Source organism: Physella acuta, unplaced genomic scaffold (assembly GCF_028476545.2).
Source record: "Physella acuta isolate Inbredline_101_S28 unplaced genomic scaffold, ASM2847654v3 ptg001292l, whole genome shotgun sequence".
Taxonomy (NCBI): Eukaryota; Metazoa; Mollusca; class Gastropoda; family Physidae; genus Physella; species Physella acuta.
Window position 1 is genome coordinate 155,762 of NW_026732807.1, and position 23,857 is coordinate 179,618.

The 23,857-nt window shown below is 45.3% G+C and overlaps 1 protein-coding gene across 1 annotated transcript; it reads left to right on the forward strand.

The window, feature by feature from the left end:
- The first annotated feature begins 787 nt into the window (after positions 1–787).
- On the forward strand, positions 788–22,400 carry LOC131958123 (uncharacterized). Its single transcript, XM_059322998.1, has 9 exons — positions 788–1,116; positions 1,658–1,769; positions 2,454–2,586; positions 8,085–8,246; positions 8,952–9,227; positions 12,069–12,310; positions 15,937–16,129; positions 17,119–20,442; positions 21,227–22,400. Exons 1-9 carry the CDS (start codon positions 849–851, stop codon positions 21,326–21,328), a joined length of 4,812 nt encoding a protein of 1,603 aa, XP_059178981.1. The 5' UTR covers positions 788–848; the 3' UTR covers positions 21,329–22,400.
- Positions 22,401–23,857: the final 1,457 nt, after the last annotated feature.

Consider the following 23,857-nt stretch of genomic DNA (forward strand, 5'->3'; position numbering starts at 1 on the left):
ATCGATTTCTGTGATGGCATACTACTCAAAATACTCTCACAAATTTCGCAAGAGCTACCTACTGGAGAATAAAATTAACATCACATAGAATACAATATGGAATTTTAAACTGTAGTAAACTGTTACATAGAAAGTTAAAATTTGAAACTGATTGGAGTTGTCCCTCATAGACGAATAAATTTTAAAATTGTATATTTTGTTCGTGGAAGAAAAAAGACTCAGTTTTAAACTGCTGTAAACTGTAACATAGAAAGTTGAAGTTTTAAACTAACAAGAGCTGTCCCTTATAGACGAATAAAGTTTTAAAATTGTATACACTGTTCGTGAGAGAGAAAAAACTCAGTTTTAAACTGTGATGAACTGCTCTACAAACTGCGATTGTTAAAGTTTAAAGTTTTAATTATGCAAAAAATTACCCCAATGAAATAAATTTAATTTTTAAAATCGAATTTAGATTTCCATTGTTCCGTAAAAAAACACGTTTTTTCGATGTACTATTAATATAAAAAATTGAATTTTTTACAATAGCTGGAGTTTTAAAATCTTATATATTCTACTTTCCGTGAAAGCAGTATTGTACAAAAGCGAAAAATGTTTTAAAATGCGATTGACTATTGTATAAAAAGTTGAAGTTTTAAAGTGCCAACAAATGTTCGTAAAAAAGAATGAACTTTTAAATAGTATCAACTCTTCCTTGGGGAAAAAAAAAAGTTTTAAACTGCAATGAAGTGGTCTTCCAAAAACTTCCGCCGGATTTCAATCAAAGATAACCGTTCAGCAACATCGACATCGAACTGCATAGCTTCCACACCGTCTGACACCATCTCCCCGTCGACCACCATGACACCATGACCACCGCCAACGTCTCCAGCCTTCCGCGACTCTCGTCCGACAGCGACCCGGCGCTGAACGTGACCTTGACCGTGGCCGCCTCCCTGGCGCTGATTGGCTGCGTGTCGAGCCTGGCGACGAAGGCCGTGTTCCGGTACATCATCCCCACCGCCTGGAAGTGCTGCCTGCTCTGCCTCGATCTGGCGGCGCTCTCGCTCGCCCTCGGTCTGCTGCTGACTTCCTGTCACGTGGGTGGCGCAAGCATCCAAACCTGCCAGGCTGCGGGTGAGTATGTGGCCCTCATTTCCGTTAGATGGTACCACGCGGGTACTCTTTAGTTAAGCTTGCTTGTCAGTCCTGACTTTACCCTAACTACAGCCAAAACATAGTTCTCCTTGCTGTATAATGTATAACAAAAGTCTCTTTATTTATGAACGTGACCACAAGCTCTGTTGGGACTTACGTTAGGAAAAGTAATGGCGGCTGGGCATAGTGCTGACCACACTATCTCTTCATAAGCCGAGGTCACAGAAACAGGTGAACTCTACTTCCCTTGCCCCATGGATTCAAACTCGAGATTTGCATGTTAGCAGTCTAGCGCTCTACTGCTAAGCCACGCTGTCCTACCAGTTACCATAGCAAAGAGAGGATGGATAAAAAGTTTCATTTTTTCTCTTGTAAATTTCATTTTAGGGTTCTTTATATTGTTAAATATAAAACGTATACATTTTAACGTTGCATATTACTTTTTTCAATATTAAAATTTCATGCAAGGGTTGTTCACAATGTAAGGTTAAAACAGTTTACATTTTTGTTTTAATTTAAGGCTTCTTCACATTGTTCGGCCTGATTGACCTTGTGTCGTGTCTGACCTTGACTGGCATTACATTCCTGCTCATACAAAACCCATCAAAGATGTCGCACCTGTCCACGTTCAGGTGAGTTAAACAATTCTCGCCCTAATAGGGCTGGTAAGTAGGTCACTTACCAATTCTACGGCTCAATAAAACCTGCATGAGCCATACAACTGGTTGGTGACCTACTTACCAGCCCTATTGTTTTGAAAAGACCTACATGGGTTTCTTTCAACTTCGTAGAAAAAAAAAACATTTTAAATATTTCAATTTAAACATTTTTTTACAGTGTCATTAACTGTAATCTAAGACCTACCTTGAAACAGGTTTAATGCAAGTATTTATCAACAATACTGATAGACCTCTGATTACCAGTTATACAATTTTTTTTATATCGATGATACTGTTATTTACAATCTATACTGCGATGTATTTATTTAGTAACTACACTGTTTTGTATTTTTTATCAACCACAATGTTTTAAATCCATGCCTCTATATACAGCCAGCTTTAGTACAATCAAACCTCTAATTAAAACCAATTATGTCTCTAATTACAACCGATTATGCCAGGAATTACAATTAATTATTATATGCCTCTAATTACAACCAATTATGCCTCTACCTACAACCAATTATGCCTCTAACTACAACCAATTATGCCTTTAACTACAACCAACTATGCTTCTAACTACAACCAATTATACCTCTACCTACAACCAATTATGCCACTATTGACCACCCCACCATTACCTCACCCCCTGTGTAGATGGAAGGTGTTCCTGGCCATTGTTCTACCCCAGAAGCTGGTGACCCTGATGCTGGCAGTACTTCCGGTCTCACCTATCGACTACTTCGACCAGACCACGCCCTACCCTCTCGCATGCTTTCCTATCAGACAGGTCAGTAGACTCGTGCAGGTGTTCCTATCAGGTGAGTAGACTCGTGCAGGTGTTCCTATCAGGTGAGTAGATCGTGCAGGTGTTCCTATCAGGTGAGTAGACTCGTGCAGGTGTTCCTATCAGACAGGTGAGTAGGCTCGTGCAGGTGTTCCTATCAGACAGGTGAGTAGACTCGTGCAGGTGTCCCTATCAGGTGAGTAGACTTGTGCAGGTGTTCCTATCAGGTGAGTAGATCGTGCAGGTGTTCCTATCAGGTGAGTAGACTCGAGCAGGTGTTCCTATCAGACAGGCGAGTAGACTCGTGCAGGTGTTCCTATCACACAGGTGAGTAGACTCGTGCAGGTGTTCCTATCAGGTGAGTAGATCGTGCAGGTGTTCCTATCAGGTGAGTAGACTCGTGCAGGTGTTCCTATCAGACAGGTGAGTAGGCTCGTGCAGGTGTTCCTATCAGACAGTTGAGTAGACTCGAGCAGGTGTTCCTATCAGGTGAGTAGACTCGTGCAGGTGTTCCTATCAGGTGAGTAGACTCGTGCAGGTGTTCCTATCAGGTGAGTAGACTCGTGCAGGTGTTCCTATCAGACAGGTGAGTAGGCTCGTGCAGGTGTTCCTATCAGGTGAGTAGACTCGTGCAGGTGTTCCTATCAGGTGAGTAGACTCGTGCAGGTGTTCCTATCAGGTGAGTAGACTCGTGCAGGTGTTCCTATCAGGTGAGTAGACTCGTGCAGGTGTTCCTATCAGGTGAGTAGACTCGTGCAGGTGTTCCTATCAGGTGAGTAGACTCGTGCAGGTGTTCCTATCAGACAGGTGAGTAGGCTCGTGCAGGTGTTCCTATCAGACAGGCGAGTAGACTCGTGCAGGTGTTCCTATCAGGTGAGTAGACTCGTGCAGGTGTTCCTATCAGACAGGTGAGTAGACTCGTGCAGGTGTCCCTATCAGGTGAGTAGACTCGTGCAGGTGTTTCTATCAGACAGGTGAGTAGACTCGTGCAGGTGTTCCTATCAGGTGAGTAGACTCGTGCAGGTGTTCCTATCAGGTGAGTAGACTCGTGCAGGTGTTCCTATCAGGTGAGTAGACTCGTGCAGGTGTCCCTATCAGGTGAGTAGACTCGTGCAGGTGTTCCTATCAGGTGAGTAGACTCGTGCAGGTGTTCCTATCAGGTGAGTAGACTCGTGCAGGTGTTCCTATCAGGTGAGTAGACTCGTGCAGGTGTTCCTATCAGGTGAGTAGACTCGTGCAGGTGTTCCTATCAGGTGAGTAGACTCGTGCAGGTGTTCCTATCAGGTGAGTAGACTCGTGCAGGTGTTCCTATCAGACAGGTGAGTAGACTCGTGCAGGTGTTCCTATCAGACAGGTGAGTAGACTCGTGCAGGTGTTTCTATCAGACAGGTGAGTAGACTCGTGCAGGTGTTCCTATCAGGTGAGTAGACTCGTGCAGGTGTTCCTATCAGACAGGTGAGTAGACTCGTGCAGGTGTTCCTATCAGACAGGTGAGTAGACTCGTGCAGGTGTTCCTATCAGACAGGTGAGTAGACTCGTGCAGGTGTTTCTATCAGACAGGTGAGTAGACTCGTGCAGGTGTTCCTATCAGGTGAGTAGACTCGTGCAGGTGTTCCTATCAGGTGAGTAGACTCGTGCAGGTGTTCCTATCAGACAGGTGAGTAGACTCGTGCAGGTGTTCCTATCAGACAGGTGAGTAGACTCGTGCAGGTGTTTCTATCAGACAGGTGAGTAGACTCGTGCAGGTGTTCCTATCAAACAGGTGAGTAGACTCGTGCAGGTGTTCTTATCAGACAGGTGAGTAGACTCGTGCAGGTGTTCCTATCAAACAGGTGAGTAGACTCGTGCAGGTGTTTCTATCAGGTGAGTAGACTCGTGCAAGTGTTCCTATCATACAGGTGATTAAATAAGTTCGTAATTTAAATTTCAAACATTTTAATAGGGCTTGTAAGTCTCGTTTTCTCTTACTTTGAATTAGAAATCTGTCCTGTTGTATAGAGTTTTGTAATGACGGGGTGTTCAAATTATTGTACTTGTTTGATTAGTTTTGATGACTCGTTTAGATTTGGGAGTAACGGCGGAAGGCTGTTGCTGATAGGATTCGTAAAGTATCTAAGTATTAAAGTGCCGTATTTTTTATTTGGCTGTTGTGTAGTTGAAGGTCTAGTGGAATCTGATTGGTAGTAGAGAAATGAGAATGCAGGTGATAAAGTATCGTAGTTCTGGAGTTCGGGAGTTTTGATTCTTGTGGTATTAAGGTATCGAATAATATTGACTGTTTAAGTGTAGTAGTAGGTCCAGTGAAATCGTTGTTGATTGGGACCAGGGGCGTAACTACAGTGCCGCCAGACCCCGCAATGCGGGGGGGGGGGGGGGGGGGGGCAGGGGCAGTTTAGGGGCCCACAGCCGACCGATCTTAACTTATATATATGGTAGAGGTGTAGCGAGGGGGTGCAAATCGAAAGTTTGAGGGGGGTGCAAATCGAAAGTTTGAGGGGGGGTGCAAATCGAAAGTTTGAGGGGGGGGGGGGTTGCAAATCGAAAGTTTGAGGGGGGGGGGGTGCAAATCGAAAGTTTGAGGGGGGGGGGGTGCAAATCGAAAGTTTGAGGTGGGGTGCAAATCGAAAGTTTGAAGGGGGGGGTGCAAATCGAATATTTGTCCCCGGTCGCCGGGAAGGGTCGCTACGCCTCTGATATATGGGGGCCCAAAAGAATGTTTTGCGGGGTGGCCCTATTTTTCTAGTTCCGCCACTGATTGGGACTACCGTTTGTAGAGCTTGGTGAAGTTAAACGAGTTGGTGTCGTAGTTCTGGAGCATGTTATGTTTGGGTATCGAAGTTTGATATGTGTTGTGAATGTAGTAGAGTATATCGGGTAGTCAACTTTATCGTAAGTTAAATGATTTCAATTCAGTACGGAACATACTACAAAGAAAGGTAGGCGTTCTCTAGTTGAAAAATCTTTAGTTTTTTAGGAATCTATATTACCACTCTTAAAGTATTAATATATATTAAATAGGATGGAATTTATAACTAATCGTAAACTTTGTTTTTTCAAATTTTTTTTTATATTTTTAATCAGTAGCAATGTCTAAAACAGTTCACGTTGTTGATTTTTTGAAAGACATCCCTTAAATTAGGCGATCCAAAATTTTATATAGGCCTACAGATTTTCTTATTTTTTTTTCTAGATCTATATACAGAAGTATTATGTTAAAATATTCATAAGTGTTGTGTTCAAACTACAATCCAAAGTATGTCATCAAAATTAAACAAAAGTATGTTGTAATAAACCTACCACTTTTAGATTTTCAAAAATAACCTACATTTAAGTAATCAATAGGTAAAATATATTATTTTTACAATGTTACATAGTTAATATAAAAGATTTGTTGTAATTATTACGTAATGACATTTAGATCGCTTTATTGTGTTTTTTAAACATGTCTTAGTTATACTTGGTTAATTTAGCAATTGTTGTGAAAGTTATTTCCCTTGAATAAAATTTTGTTATTGGATGTTCGAATGGGAGATAATTCGTTGCTTAACTATTCATTCATTTCCAATTCCTGACCTTAGGTTGACCGCTTACATATAAATACAACTTTAAGTTATTATTTGCTACTGTAAAAATTATATAGAGCTTAAGTTAGTAGACATACAAGCCTTAGTCGTAAATTAAACATCTAATTAATTGTCTTTTCATATTTTTCACCCTCTCCTAAAGGATTCATATATAACAATTTTAGGCTGGAATCTATAACTTTTATAACCTTTTATTTTTAAAAAAAAAATAATAATTACATAATCACACAATATAGAAATTTTACAATTATAACTAAAGACAGTCAAGCTTAAAACAGGTAAGTTCCGTTTTGGAACTCACCTTGGAAGGACTGCAGTTAGTCCAACACTACAAGAACTTTTTTTAGTGGGTTTTTTTCCAGACTGTTTACCCCCAGGGAGGGGGGGGGGGCTCTTAAAAATTTTTTTAGGGGAGGGGGGAGGGGGGCTTTGTCGTAAAGTACAAAGTAGGCTCGTGGACTTCGCTAAAATTTCAATAAAACATGATTACGATTGCAAACTGGAATTGAAGAAATGACTACAAACTTTTAAGACGAAGGAAGCAAGTAAAATTTGATTTTGATGTCTACTTACAACGTGTATGCAATTGATAATAAATTAATATGTCACTTTTAATGAATTGTTTTCTTATAGGATATGTTTTAGTAATTAATCTGTGTGAAAGGGGGCGTTTTAATAAGTTTTGCCTAGGGCGCTACATAACCTGGCGCCGGCACTGCCCCCGCCAAACCCCTAATTTTGACTCTCCAAACCCCTAGGGTTCGATCGAACCCAGGGGCGGAACTACAGTGCCGCCAGACCCCGCAATGCGGGGGGGCCCAGGCCATTTAGGGGCCCATAGCCGACCAGAATCAACTTTGTATAGTTAAAAAAATTGTTTTTTACAACAACAAAAAAACAGATCTACTACAGTAGTGATGTTCTACAGTAGCTAACACACACTGTTTCATAAAGGAAAAATATATGCAGCTACATGAGTTGTAGTGTGTAAGATAGGCAAACGTTCAAACAACTTCCATGACTTATTTCCCTTTTTTAAATAGTGAAATATGTGTGCTCTCAATTAAGAAACTTTTTTTTTTGCACTAAAAAAATTAAAAAGCAATTACTTCTCTTAATTATCATTAATTATCATTTAAAAAGAAAAATAATGAAGAATGACATAGTATAAAAGGAAATGTATTAAAAACTAATAATATAAATACAAAAATACTTAAAAATAAACATAAGACGAGAAACCATTACACATAAAAAGCTTTCATGCTTCATATTCTTTTGACCGCCTCGTAATTATAAAGCACTATGTTAGACATTAAAATAGAGAATTTCAAAACAGACTAGTAGCACTGACACAAATGATGTGTTGTTGTAATATGTTTTAAATAAAAATTAAATACTAAGAATTTTAATTTTGTCAAATTTCGAACAAGCCCAAATTGAGTACTCCATGTTGATATTTTCGTATTTAGTTTATATATATATATATATATATATATATATATATATATATATATATATATATATATATATATATATATATATATATATATATATATATATATATATATATATATATATATATATATATATATATATATATATATATATATATATATATATATATATATATATATATATATATATATATATATATATATATATATATATGAGGCCCAAAAATTTTTATTGCGGGGTGGCCCTTTTTTCTAGTTCCGCCACTGATCGAACCTCTGTTAAGTAGCACTTCTTTACCAGTGTTGCCCCAACACCCTTCTGGGTAATTTTTGACCCCCCCCCCCCTTCACCCGAAGTTTTATTTAATTTTGTTTATTTATTTATAATGAATAAATCATGTTTGTTTAACCCTACGGTTACTCAATAACAAACGTAATCAAATATTCCTTTGCTATCCAACAGGAAGGCGGCAAGGGGTCAACATTCGGCGCCATTTTGTTTTTCATCCTGTGGGGAATCCTGGCCATCGCAGTCACGCTGGGCGTGGTCGTCGCCGTGAAGTTCTGGGCGGGGCCCGGCACCAGGGTGCACGCCTCATCCCCCAGCCTCTGGCAGATGCAGAAGGTAAGGCCTCCGCAGACTCATCGTCTGCTACTGGCGCTTCCTCGTTCGTTCGACTGGCTGCAGGAATGTTCTCTCTAAGCTGAGTGGTTGCGCGGCCGCTCAGCAGTTTTGAACTTGTGGCGCAGCCATTTTGTAAAAATTACGTATAGAGTTTACCCTTGTATACAGTGTTTCTTCCAGGCATCTCTGTAATTGGAATTTATATAGAAAATATAAACTTTTAACAGGGTCCGACCAAAAGGAAATTTTAGTCGCCCCCCCCCCCCCGGAGCAGTGTTTCTTCCAGACTTTTTTCTCCGGGGGTGCACTTGAAATTTTCGGGGGGGCGAACAACAATTTTCGTAGGCATATATAAGAACCCAAGCTTTTTCTTTTTACTTTTGTAAATAGTGGTGCGTTTTTAAATATTTTTTAAAAAATCACCAAAAAAAAAAACGTGTAGGCACTTTTGTAGTTACTGGAATTATTTTTTAAAATTATGCGTTCCTGTCGTAAAGAACATTTACGAGCCATGTAATATTATCAAATAATTAATGTAGCCTATAAGTTGTAAAGTATGTTGAGAAAATATAATTTTATGTAAAACTTTTCAAACTTCCACGTTTAAACTTCGACCTTTCCTAACGCTGAAAATAACCCCCTTGAACTTTGACCTTTCCTAACACTGAAAATAACCCCCTTGAACTTTGACCTTTCGCCCCTCAGATGGAGCAGGGCCGGAGCTACCACAAGTTCACGCTGGTGGAGATTGTCCTGGCGGTGGTGCTGATGTTCGTCGTCACCGTGGTGGTCTACAGCAACAGGGAGTTCGCCCCCGCGCCCCAGTGGGTGGCGCTGCTGTCCCTGGCCGGCCTGGTGCTGGTCCACGTTGCCATGGCGACCGTGCAGCTGTCCAGCTGGAGCGGGCTGTGCTGTGACCGGACGGAGCAGAAGAAGGAGCCGCATCACCGGCTTAAGCAGCTGGAGCTCATTAAGACTGAGGTGAGGGGAGGGGGGGGGTCGTCTGGTGGTGGGGGTCGTATGATGGGGTCGTCTGGGGGGGGGGGAGTAGGTGGTCTGACGGAGCAGAAGAAGGAGCCGCATCACCGGCTTAAACAGCTGGAGCTTATTAAGACTGAGGTGAGGGGGGAGGGGTCGTCTGGTGGTGGGGGGGTCGTATGATGGGGTCGTCTGGTGGGGGGGGGGGGGGGGTAGTTGGTCTGACGGAGCAGAAGAAGGAGCCGCATCACCGGCTCAAACAGCTGGAGCTCATCAAGACTGAGGTGAGGGGGGACGGAGTTGGGGGTGGGGGTCGTCTGGTGGTGGGGGGTCGTATGATGGGGTCGTCTGGGGGGTAGTTGGTTTGACGGAGCAGAAGAAGGAGCCGCATCACCGGCTTAAGCAGCTGGAACTCATTTGGACAGAGATGAGGCGGGACGGGGGTGGGGGTTGTCTAGGGGTGGGGTGAGGGTCGTCTGGTGATGGGGTTTGTCTGGTGGTGGGGTTCTGAAGGTAGGGGTCGTATAATGGTGGGGGTTGTCTGAGTTTGGGGGCGTCCTCTGCGGTGTGGGGTGTGGGCAGACTGACGGAGCACAAGAAGAGCCGCACCACCGGCTAAAACAGCCGAGATGAGGGGGGAGGTGGGTGTCGCAGGGTGGTGTGGGTGGGGGAGTCGTGTTTTGGTATGGAAGAGGGTCGTATGATGGTAGTGGGGACATCTGGTGGTAGTGGGGGCGTCTGGTGGTAGTGGGGGCGTCTGATGGTAGTGGGGGCGTCTGGTGGTAGTGGGGGCGTCTGGTGGTAGTGGGGGCGTCTGGTGGTAGTGGGGGCGTCTGATGGTAGTAGGGGCGTCTGATGGTAGTGGGGGCGTCTGGTGGTAGTGGGGGCGTCTGGTGGTAGTGGGGGCGTCTGATGGTAGTGGGGGCGTCTGGTGGTAGTAGGGGCGTCTGATGGTAGTGGGGGCGTCTGATGGTAGTGGGGGCGTCTGATGGTAGTAGGGGCGTCTGATGGTAGTGGGGGCGTCTGATGGTAGTAGGGGCGTCTGATGGTAGTGGGGGCGTCTGATGGTAGTAGGGGCGTCTGATGGTAGTGGGGGCGTCTGATGGTAGTAGGGGCGTCTGATGGTAGTGGGGGCGTCTGATGGTAGTGGGGGCGTCTGATGGTAGTGGGGGCGTCTGGTGGTAGTGGGGGCGTCTGGTGGTAGTGGGGGCGTCTGGTGGTAGTGGGGGCGTCTGGTGGTAGTGGGGGCGTCTGGTGGTAGTGGGGGCGTCTGATGGTAGTGGGGGCGTCTGATGGTAGTGGGGGCGTCTGATGGTAGTGGGGGCGTCTGGTGGTAGTGGGGGCGTCTGGTGGTAGTGGGGGCGTCTGGTGGTAGTGGGGGCGTCTGATGGTAGTGGGGGCGTCTGGTGGTAGTGTCTGATTCCGGATGAGAGGTGTCATCTGATTATTGGTGGGGGAATTAAGTCCGCTATTGTATGTGGCATATTTGTTTGTTTGTTTGTTGTTGTTTTTTTGTTATTTTTTTGTTGTATGTTTGTTTTGTGGGGGGGGGGTGGGGTTGTGAAAGGGGGATGATAAGGGCAGAACAGTTATTATATAAGCTTGCAGTATGGGAGAGTTGAATTTGACGGTTCGATACCCCGACAGTAATCGATAAATGATAAATGACGTCACCGATAACCTTCAAGAAAATTAGAAATCAATACAGCATCTCGCTGTATTGATCTGATACAGCCATACTGATTGATTTTGGTGATTGGAGCTTCAGGAGAGTGTAACACACCCGTTCGAATGTTTGGTCGCCGAATGTAATGTCATATACCTGTATAGGGTATCATAAGGGGATGGGGGGGAGAGGGGATATTCACTTGACACTGAATTTCCGATCTATTGTTTCATCAAATGTCACTTCCAATGTCACATCAAATGTCATCATATGTCATACCAAATACCAAAATACGCATACAGAGTTAAATCAACAGTTACATACCCTATCTTATATTGAACCCAAGACATAGCCTGCCTTGTGCTATAACGAACCCCTCATATCATGTCCTATTATCTATAATGAACCCCAGCCATAGCCTACCCTGTCTTATAATGAACCCCTCATAAGCTATCCTGTCCTATAATCTATAATGAACCCCAGCCATAGCCTACCCTGTCTTATAATGAACCCCTCATAAGCTATCCTGTCCTATAATCTATAATGAACCCCAGCCATAGCCTACCCTGTCTTATAATGAACCCCTCATAAGCTATCCTGTCCTATAATCTATAATGAACCCCAGCCATAGCCTACCCTGTCTTATAATGAACCCCTCATAAGCTATCCTGTCCTATAATCTATAATGAACCCCAGCCATAGCCTACCCTGTCTTATAATGAACCCCTCATAAGCTATCCTGTCCTATAATCTATAATGAACCCCACCTAATGCCTACCCTGTCTTATTATGAATCAGTAGCGTAGCGGGGGGGGGGGGGGGGTTACATGTCCCCGGGTCTGACCTTAGGGGGCGCCAAAGTGGGTTGGAAGAATAAGTTGAAACGTTGAGGGGTGTACAAATCGAAAGTTTGAGTGGGAGGGGTGCAAATCGAAATCTTGAGTGGGGGGTGCAAATCGAAAAGTTTGTCGCCGGGAAGGGTCGCTACGCCTCTGTAAGGAATCCCTCATAAGCTACCCTCTCCTATAATCTATAACGAACCCCACCCATAGCCTACCCTATACCATCATAAACCCAACACACAGCCTGCCACCCCCCCCCCCCCCTTAACAATACACAACGAAACCATCATCATTACCCAATTCATCATAACTATCCCCCCCCCACCCTTCCTCCAGGGCCCCGGTAAGCTCCGCCTTAAAGCCAGCTGGGCGGCCGGTAAGGGGGTATGGAAGCAGGGTCTGCTCAAAGTCTACGGGCCGGAGCACATCAAAGCCTGGGCCCAGGAGATCGTGGTGCTGGGTCTCCTGAGGAAGTCCCACAGCGCCAGCGTGCTGCAGTGTCTGTGGACCAGCAACTCGAACCCGTACTTCGAGGCCATGACGCTCATCAGCGGCAACATTGTGACCAGTGATTCCAGGTGAGTACAGGTCAAGGTAGAGGCCATGACGCTCATCAGCGGCAACATTGTCGCTAGTGATTCCAGGTGAGTAGAGGTCAAGGTAGAGGTCAAGGTAGAGGCCATGACGCTCATCAGCGGGAACATTGTGGCCAGTGATTCCAGGTGAGTAGAGGGCGTGGGTCATTGTGGGTTAGGGTGAGTAGAGGTCAAGGTAGAGGTCATGACGCTCATCAGCGGGAACATTGTGGCCAGTGATTCGAGGTGAGTAGAGGTCAAGGTAGAGGTCATGACGCTCATCAGCGGCAACATTGTGGCCAGTGATTCCAGGTGAGTAGAGGTCGTGGTTAGGTTGTGGGTTAGGGTGAGTAGAGGTCAAGGTAGAGGTCATGACGCTCATCAGCGGGAACATTGTGGCCAGTGATTCGAGGTGAGTAGAGGTCAAGGTAGAGGTCATGACGCTCATCAGCGGCAACATTGTGGCCAGTGATTCCAGGTGAGTACAGGGCGTGGGTCATTGTGGCCAGTGATTCGAGGTGAGTACAGGCCATGACGCTCATCAGCGGCAACATTGTGGCCAGTGATTCGAGGTGAGTAGAGGTCAAGGTAGAGGTCATGACGCTCATCAGCGGCAACATTTTGGCCAGTGATTCGAGGTGAGTACAGGGCGTGGGTCATTGTGGCCAGTGATTCGAGGTGAGTACAGGCCATGACGCTCATCAGCGGCAAAATTGTGGCCAGTGATTCCAGGTGAGTAGAGGTCAAGGTAGAGGTCATGACGCTCATCAGCGGGAACATTGTGGCCAGTGATTCGAGGTGAGTAGAGGACGTGGGTCATTGTGGCCAGTGATTCCAGGTGAGTACAGGGCGTGGGTCATTGTGGGTTAGGGTGAGTAGAGGTCAAGGTAGAGGCCATGACGTTCATCAGCGGGAACATTGTGGCCAGTGATTCCAGGTGAGTACAGGACGTGGGTCATTGTGGGTTAGGGTGAGTAGAGGTCAAGGTAGAGGCCATGACGTTCATCAGCGGGAACATTGTGGCTAGTGATTCCAGGTGAGTAGAGGTCATGGGTCATTGTGGCCAGTGATTCGAGGAGAGTACAGGTCATGGGTCATTGTGGCCAGTGATTCGAGGTGAGTAGAGGACGTGGGTCATTGTGGCCAGTGATTCCAGGTGAGTAGAGGACGTGGGTCATTGTGGCCAGTGATTCGAGGTGAGTAGAGGACGTGGGTCATTGTGGCCAGTGATTCGAGGTGAGTAGAGGACGTGGGTCATTGTGGCCAGTGATTCGAGGTGAGTAGAGGACGTGGGTCATTGTGGCCAGTGATTCCAGGTGAGTAGAGGACGTGGGTCATTGTGGCCAGTGTTTCGAGGTGAGTAGAGGGCGTGGGTCATTGTGGCCAGTGATTCGATGTGAGTAGGGGACGTGGGTCATTGTGGCCAGTGATTCGAGGTGAGTAGAGGACGTGGGTCATTGTGGCCAGTGATTCGAGGTGAGTAGGGGACGTGGGTCATTGTGGCCAGTGATTCCAGGTGAGTAGAGGGCGTGGGTCATTGTGGAAAGTGATTCGATGTGAGTAGGGGACGTGGGTCATTGTGGCCAGTGATTCCAGGTGAGTAGAGGACGTGGGTCATTGTGGCCAGTGATTCGAGGTGAGTAGAGGGCGTGGGTCATTGTGGCCAGTGATTCGATGTGAGTAGGGGACGTGGGTCATTGTGGCCAGTGATTCGAGGTGAGTAGAGGACGTGGGTCATTGTGGCCAGTGATTCGAGGTGAGTAGGGGACGTGGGTCATTGTGGCCAGTGATTCCAGGTGAGTAGAGGGCGTGGGTCATTGTGGAAAGTGATTCGATGTGAGTAGGGGACGTGGGTCATTGTGGCCAGTGATTCCAGGTGAGTAGAGGACGTGGGTCATTGTGGCCAGTGATTCCAGGTGAGTAGAGGACGTGGGTCATTGTGGCCAGTGATTCCAGGTGAGTGCAGGACGTGGGTCATTGTGGCCAGTGATTCGAGGTGAGTAGGGGACGTGGGTCATTGTGGCCAGTGATTCCAGGTGAGTGCAGGACGTGGGTCATTGTGGCCAGTGATTCCAGGTGAGTAGATGGCGTGGGTCATTGTGGCCAGTGATTCCAGGTGAGTAGAGGACGTGGGTCATTGTGGCCAGTGATTCCAGGTGAGTGCAGGACGTGGGTCATTGTGGCCAGTGATTCCAGGTGAGTAGATGGCGTGGGTCATTGTGGCCAGTGATTCCAGGTGAGTAGAGGACGTGGGTCATTGTGGCCAGTGATTCCAGGTGAGTGCAGGGCGTGGGTCATTGTGGCCAGTGATTCGATGTGAGTACAGGGCGTGGGTCATTGTGGCCAGTGATTCGATGTGAGTACAGGGCGTAGTCATTGTAGGTTAGGGTGAGTAGAGGTTAGGGTGATTGTGGGTTAGGGTGAGTAAAGGTCATGGTGATTGTGGGTTGGGGTGAGTAGAAGTCGTGGTGATTGTGGGTTAGGGTGAGTAGAGGTCATGGTGAATTGTGGGTTAGGGTAAGTAGAGGTCAAGGCCATTGTGGGTCAGGTGATTAGAGGTCATGGCCATTTGTAAGTCATGGTACAGGGCATTGTCCTTTGTGGGTCATTGTAGAGGGCATGAACATTTGATGGTTAAGGTAGAGGTCATGACCCTTTATGGTTGGTAGTAAACTGATGCAATGACCCTCGGGAGTAAAGTCAAAACGAGGTTGTGACTCTCATGATTTAAGGCGGTAAGGTCATGACCTTTATACAGAGGTCATGACCGTTTCGGGTCAAGGTAAGAAGAGGCCATGCCTTTCACGATAGTTAGCGTCCTTAAGTTTCATCATACGCTAACTTGAGACTAAACGTAAGCCCGACCATTGCAGTCTACCTTCTAAGAAAACTAAACCCTAGTGTTTCTTCGAGGCATCTGTTCCAAGAAAGTCTACCGCTCCCCACACCCCTAACGAAATAAATTTTTTATAGAAAACATACTTTAACCAGAGTTAGCCCCCCCCCACCCCCCGAAAATATCAAGTGCCCCCCCTCCCCCAGAGAAAAAAGTCTGTAAGAAACACTGCTAAACCCTACCAACAAACCTAAACAATGACCATTTCAGTTTATCGTCTACTAACATAGTTTCTTCCAGGCATCTCTTCGGGTGGACAGGGACGGGGGGGACCGACCCCCCCCCCCCCCCCCGAACGAAATGAAATTTATATAATTTATATAGAAAATATATACTTTTAACAGTGTCCGCCCCCCTTCCCCGAAGAAAGTCTACCGCCCCCCCCCCTCCCAAATTTCAAGTGCCCCCCCCCCCCCCCCCCGGAGAAAAAAGTCTGGAAGAAACACTGTCTACTAAACTTAAACCTCACCCGTTTAACTTTTATTAAACTTAACCCTAATCATATCAGTCTAAAGTTTACTAAAAAGTAACCTTGACCATAATTATATATTTAACTTCTACTAAACTTAACCCTGATCAGTTAATTTTCCTAAGTTAATCCTGACCATTTCTGATTAACTTCTACAAATCTTAACTCTAACCATATCAGTCTACTAAAATGAGTACTGACCATATTAGTTTAACCTCCACTAAACCTAACCCTGAAATTACCAGTTCCACAACTCACCCACAGACTGACTTGCCTGGAACTGACCTCTAGCGGGACCCTGCAGGACGTGTTGAAGAACATGAGCTCACCCATGCCTGACGAGTTCCAGAAGACGATCATGCGTGACATCGCCGAGGGCTTGTCGTACCTGCACGACCAGAACGTTCTACACAGGAATCTCACGTCTGCTGCCGTCTACCTCAAGGGGTCCGTTCAGGTCTGGAATTGTTTTAAAATAGACCGTAAAAGAGGGTCGGATTGGTTGAGCTCACGGTTGTTGATCCGAAAGGTCCCGAGTTCGAACCCAGGTGGGGGGGGGGTCGGTGTGGTCGAGTTGGTAAAGCTCATGGCTGCAAAACCGAAAAGTATCGCGTTTGAACCCTCGGGTAGATGAGGCTCGTTAGCTGGGGACAGCAACTTTTCTAGGAGAGACTCCAAAATCAAGCAACTGCAAATCCAAAATGAAAAGCAAGCCTATATGGCGCATAAAAAGTTGACAGGTAATCGGGGTCTATTTACATGTTTCGGAGAAAAAAAACCTTCCAACATTATAAATAAACACGAAGAAATAAAAGACAGTAAAGGGAGACTACGTTTTTAAAAGTTAACTTTTTAAAATGGGGTTATTCCCCTTGTGGCGATTTAAAAACCAAAGATGTTTGAAAAAAACATATCGAAAACGTATAGTAAAGTACACTCTCAAAACTGGGTGAAGTATAGTTCATCTGTTCTTTTTTCTGACCTGGTATAGTATAAGAAGAAATTGTACTGTCGACAATGTAACTAGCTTTCCGGAGTTAAGTCGTGTACCCATTATAGATAGATGAGCCCGAGACTTCCTGGTTAGCAAACCTAGCCCCCACCCCTCACCCACCTCTCTAACCACTACGCCCACGCACAAAGTGTGGTCCATTAAATTAAATCATCGTACGACGCGCTGTCCTGTGAAATGTTCTTTGAAACGCACACACAAAACACAGACGCACACACACACACACGTACACACGCGCACACACGTGCACACACATGCACATACACGCGCACATATACATACACACACTCAGACGCACACACACACACTCAGACACGCACATACACACACAGACGCACACAGCCACATACACACACACAGACACATACATATACGCATACACATACACACATGCACACACCTATATACTCATAACGAATCTGTTCCACCCACAGGGTCTGGTGATGCGGGCCGCAGTAGGAGACTTTGAAGACGCCCAAATCTACGGCACCCTCCTGACCGGCACCCCCAACAGCAGCGTCAGCCGGAAGCGGTTTTTTTATCCGGACATCCGGGCCTACGCCCTCGTTGGCATCGAGCTGCTGGGCCGTGTCTGCGAGTGCCGGCACCTGGCCACTCACTCACAGGCCAGGGCGATGGCCAAATCTTTCACGGCCATCACCATTCAACAAAACCCGATGGCCGCCTTCCAAGAACAAAACCAGTTGGTTGAAGGGACCGTCTTTACGGGGAGGAACTCTTTTGTGCCAAAACATTCCGCCAGTAAGGAGTTTCCGGAATATACGAATCAGTTGGAGTTATCGAAAATAGGTTCACCCAAAACAGACCACGTGTCTGAAAAACAAGGTACACCAAAACGAAAAGATCGAGCCAAATCAAATGAGAAATCGCAGGCTGTTAAAAACGATATCGATGCGAACGTAGTCGAGTACAATATTGATCAAAACTGGAAGTTACAGATGCGCGCGAGTGACGTCAGTCTAAATTCTGATTGGCGGAGACAGGACAAGACGGGTAGGGAGGAGAACAGAGGTTATCACGTGACAGGTAAGCCAGGGATTACCTTTGTTAGAGAGGCCAGAAGCATCGCCGCGTCCAGTAGCTCGGCTTTTCGCCCGGCAATCGATTCTAAAGAGGAGCTGGATTTGATAGAGGAAGAGATCGAGGCCAACAACAAGCGAAACACCCTCACTAGAGCCGGAAATTATAAACATGGCGGCTACGTCACGTCGAAAACTCAGGACGGGCGAGAAATTTTCATCCCCGCCGCGTACAAGCTGAAAAAATCCAGCGGCGCTTCCAGCTCGGGGTACGGCAGCGGCGGCGGCAGCACCCCCGTGCAGTCAGAGCACCGGGTCAGTCCCCGCTCCGAGCCCGGGCACCCTCATAAAACACCCTCCATGGGTGTAGTCGACAACGGCATCGTCGAAGTCCTGCCTGGGATGGCGTTTGACGTGTTGGAAAAAGCCAAGAGAAGCGAGCAGCTTCTGAACGAACTGCTCAAGGCTAAACAAGACGCCAGAGTGGAGATGCTCTTGGAGAGCTACGACGAAAGAGTCAGGCGAGGCGAGCTCGGCGTCAATGACTTACCCGCCGGCGTCATATTCCCGAAGAAAAACAAACCACCAGAAACCGGATACGTTTCAATTCCCGGCCCAGTGACGAACATACCTCAAACAAATGTGTACCTTCCTAACCAGGTAATAAACAACGGTAACCCTAACGACGTCCAAGCGTTTTCGCCTTCTCCGACTAACTCAACCTCCTCTATTGGGCATCGCATGCAAAGAGCACCAGTGAGCTTGGGAAATGCCTGGAATGCCAGGTCATCCATCAAGCGCACCAGAGCTCGCACGGCGCTAAAGAAAGCGCTGAAAGGACAAAGCTCTTCCGCTTTTCAAACTCTTCCAAACCGCTTGGCGATCAGTAATCTGACTGGGAAAGACGTCGAGCTCAAATATTCAAAACGGCAAGGTGTGGGTGTAAAAAGTGAAGAAACCGGTCAAAAGTTTACAAACAATCAGGGTTTAGTGTTTGAGAATGAGAATATTAGTGGTAAAATACCGCAGCAAGTTTTACAGTATACGGAGACTTCGGGTTTAGGTAGCGTGCAAAAAACTGTAAATTTACAAGATGGTAGGTCGACACTTCAATCCAGTAAAAAACAATCCGTCAAAACCCGACCCGCGCCGCCACCCCCCTCTGTCCCGCCTTTTGAGTCTACCTTCGCGAAAACCCTCGGCAAGTTCTCCAGCTTCAGCAGCTGCGATACGGACCCCCACAGCTCCCCACGAGCCGGGGACGAGTCCTCCACCACGGTGGATCCTGCCTCCACCGAGACGGAATCCTCAGCGCGAACCAGCAGTTACTCCCGCAGTCAAACCAACGTGGAGAAAATCGAATCCGACATGAACGAGATCATACACAGCAACATCTCCGCGGAGAAGGAAGATCTTCCCCCGGGGGTCAAACTCGTCGACAGCGGGTTCGACACGGCCTCCGTCTCCAGCGAGGAATCCTGCCTCTGCGCGGCCGCCGCCTTGCAAGTCGCGGAAGACGGTTCCTCTTCCGTCCCGTCCGAGGCGTTCTCTCAAGGCACCTGTAGCTGCGCCTGCTCCAACTGCCTGGGCAGCGCGCAACGCTTCAACAACGGTTCCAGCTGGACCGGAAGTCAGGACTCCGAAAGCTGGAGCAACAGTAATTCTTTTTCGTCCTACGACGCCAACATGCACCGGAGGAAACTGCCTAGAAAACGTGAGCACCAAGACACAGGTGGGTGTGTACTCGCCCCCGACGAGCAGTACCCCTGCCACACCCACCGGGCGAAGACCGGAAACTCTACTGCCTTCCCCGGAAGAATCCTCTACTCCCCGAAACGAAACCATCGAAAAATTTCCCACACAAGGGGACATTACCCGAGTAGCTCCAGTGAGACGAGTAGCGCCGCTTCACGAAAATATAGAGAACTTTTAAAAAAAGGAGTTCCGCTTCGGGTTTCTGTCATTCACGGCGACACAGACACCCCTAAAGATAACGGTACTATCACCAGTCTCAAAAACAATTCCATAATCGACGTAGCTTCTAAAGACGGCGCCCTCACAACTAACCATAGTATTCGACAACAGGCTAACACGGGCTCTGAGAGCCAGAAACTTCTCCCCCCGGGGTCGTGGGTCAACAACTCGGGATCCCCCTCCTCGGGACACCCCAGCGAAGACGACGACGACGACGATGAAAGGTACAACCAGCTGACCCCTATCCCGTCGTTAGAGGACATCATGAAGGAGATACCCGATGAAACGGGGAGATACCCGGATGAGACCCGCGCCTTCCTCAACCGTCCGGACTCAGAACTCTCCCTCAAAGCCTTGCAGGCGGTGCTCTCGCGACACGGCTCGTCCACGGAGGTCAAACCCACCCAACCCAACGAGCTGATGATTGACCGGATCTTCAACCACCAAGGACCCCCCGACAACATGGCTTCGAACTTTGGACTCCGAGGCTCGCAAAACCTGGACGAATCTGCCATCCGGGAGGTTGCGGCGCTGCCGGGTCACGAACCGGACGATACCGTGCCGGCGGATATTGCCGGATTGCTTTCCGGGATGGACGGAAGACACATCCGGTACTGTCATAGCATCAGCTCGAGGGTGGGGCTGGTGAGGATGAGTGACCTACTTCCGGCTAACGGGCAGACGTTTGAAAAGCTGGCAACCCGGTTGGAGAATACGGGCATCATCAGTTCTACTGGCAACCAGGTAGGGTTGGCTATTCGATCTATTAGATTTGGGGTTGTTATTTCGTTTAATAAATTACGGCAGCATCGTCTACAAGATCTTAATTTGTACATTGTAGGGTTGGTTATACGGTCGCCACGATCGTTGTACATAAGATTTGTTGCATTGCCTATTTGATAGTAGGGTTGGATAGATTATGTACGAGATTTAATTTGTACAAAGTAGAAATATGTGTAGTATATGGCTACTGATATAACCATTAAAGTGACCTATTGGAATTGAGACAAATGTTACTCTTAACCCAGATGCCCTATTGTACACATCACACATCGACGTAGTTCCCTATTGAAACAACGCCCGATATTGTATTCAGACATAAGGGACCCAGTGCACTACTGATCTATAGAGCCAGTGTAGTGTTTACCAATAAAACGAGTTTATATTTTGACCTCATGACTAGCACACGAGTGACCAGTGTTTCTTTCAGGCATCTTTTCGGGGAGTTAAATCTACCGCCCCAATAAACCCCCCTCCCCCCATTCACACACACACACCACCACCACCCCTCTCCCGAACTAAACTTTAAGAATTTTAAATTTAAAAAGAAAATAAATTCTTTTACCAGTGTCCGTAAATTTAAGTCCCCTTTCCCCGAAGAAATATGTCTGAAAGAAACTCTACGAGTGACCCATGGGCCAATGGTACCTCTGACCCATTAACCCATTGACCCACTAACCCATTGACCCAGTAACCTATTTAACCAATACCACTAAGCTCATTCGATCCCTTTTGTCTCTGGCCACAGATCCTGGAGCTGATGAAGTCCTGTTGGCTGAGTGACGTGCCCCCCACCCCCTCACTCATCCTTGACCAGCTCAAGGTCAACATCATCGAGACAGAGCTGTGATTGACCCCTCAAGGTCAACATCATCGAGACTGAACTATGATTGACCCGCTCAATGTCAAGGTCATCGAGACAGAACTATGATTGACCCCTCAAGGTCACCGAGACAGAACTATGATTGGCCCCTTAAAATCAAAATCATCTATACGTAATTGTGACTGATCCTAAAGGTTAAGATCATCGACACTCAACTGTGATTGACCCCTCAAGGTCATCATCGAGGCTGAACTGTGATTGACCCTTCAAGGTCATCGAGACTGCACTGTGATTGGCCACTAAATGTCAACATCATCATGACTAAACTATGATCGACCCCAAGAGGTCAACATCACCATGACTCACCTGTGAGTGACCATCACCTGCCACTACTTAAGCCACACAAAACCTCAAGGACCTCAAAAAAAACGACAAGAACTGGTACACATCAAGAATCAAGTCTTATCAACAACTCATGTGGCTACTGTATCGTGTAACTACGAGAAAGTAAACATCATTTACGACAGACATAATATATATCTAATCTAACTGTTGACAATTCAAGATTTTCGATAGGAGACTCTTTTATCACACGCCTTCAATATTAATGAAAGTAACCATTAATAATATTTTGTCTCTTCGAGTGGGCAGACAACTATGCAAACCGCGAAGGTGTAATATCTACTAGTTATGTCCCCTTACTGTAATTCCAAACTTTTGTAAATATATACGCATAAATATAAATGTAATATGTATGTAAAAATGTTTGTCTTTGTGTATTATGTATGAGGAGAATTGTATGTATATTTTTTTACTTCAAAGTTAAATGTATTCAAACGATTACAAATTTTTACTAGCCTACAGCTAAAGATGTGTTTAGTATGTTACATTTGTTACATTTTAAAAATGTTTCGTTACCGACGATTAAAAATTGTATCCTTTTTTAGGTTTAGAGTTATTTGTTTACCTCATTTTTTAAAGATGACTGCTCTACCTGAATTAAAGTCACATGTTTATAAATAAAGTTTATGTTTACAGTCAGTCTCCTTTGCTTAAGTCTGTGAACATAACTATGTGAATATATCTATGTGGTGTGTATGTAGGCATGTATGTGGACATTGTTATTAATTCCTTTCACATACATACCTATGTATTCTATAAAACCTACATTTGTGTATAACAATTGTTTGTGGGTTAATAGGTTAGTTTGTGTACCTTCAGTTGTATAATATGTTTATAGGTTAGTTTGCGTACCTAAAATTGTATAACATATTTGTACCATATGCTTGTAGATTTATTTGTGTTTTTATATTTGAAGATTTGTATGTGTTTGTACAAACATTTTTGTATCTAGATTTGTTTATGTACCAATGTTTGTAGATTTTGTTTGTGTACTTATGTTTGTGGATTTGTTTGTTTGCGTATATTTGTGAAACTCTTTGTTGATTTCATTGTATACTTCTCTACGTAGAATATTATAGCAAATATCTGTAGCTTAGTTTATAGGTTTGTATATATGTTTGTAGAATATGTTTGCATATTATGATTGCAGATGTATTTGTGTACTTCAAAAAGAGGAATCTTTTTACAGAAATTATTTGGTACCCATGCTTGCTTTTGGATTTGTTTGTAGATTTGTTTGTAGAATTGTTTGTAGACGTGTATGTAAATTTGTTTGTAGAATGAATTGTTTGTAGCTCTGTATACATGTTTGTAGATTTTCTTTTTGCTCTGTTTGTATATATGTTTGTAACTCTGTTTGTATACATGTTTGTAGCTTTGTTAGTAGATTGTTTGTAGCTCTGTTTGTAGACATGTTTGTACTCCTGTGTACCCATGCATGTAGCCATGTTTAAGACCTACATTCCTGCTAACACCTGCTGTTGATTTTACGCTAACCCTAAACAGAGACTGTTACTATAAATAGCCTGTAGATATATATAATTACTAATTGGTAATAATGAAATTATTGCCTAATAATTACTTTGTTTAATTAACCTATATTTGATTGCTATAAAAATTGACAAATTTTGACAAATCTATTGTGATATATTTATTATTGTTGCTGTACAAAAATGGTTTAAAAAATAAACTTTATACACTAGTTTAATTGTTATTTCATTGTTTTGTTTTGTTGTTGAGTTTTGATTTATTTTTAAGTGCGTTAAATGAATGACTTAGTGCAAACGTGATTTGGTAAAAAAAAACATTATTAAATTTTTATGATTTTTTTTTGGGGGGGTTTGGTGAAAATTGTAATATGGGCAATAATGTAACATTTGAAAATAAGAGCTTAATTTTCCCAAAGCTCTCTCGTCCAACCAGCTAAGAGCTGTGTCTACCGAACTTAGCTCAGTCAGCTAAGAGCTATGTCTATCAAACTTAGCTCAGTCAGCTAAGAGTTGTGTCTACCGAACAGCTCAGTCAGCTAAGAGCTGTTCTGCTGAACTTAGCTCAGTCAGCTAAGAGCTGTCTTGCTGAACTTAGCTCAGTCAGCTAAGAGCTGTCTTGCTGAACTTAGCTCAGTCAGCTAAGAGCTGTGGCTACCGACCTTAG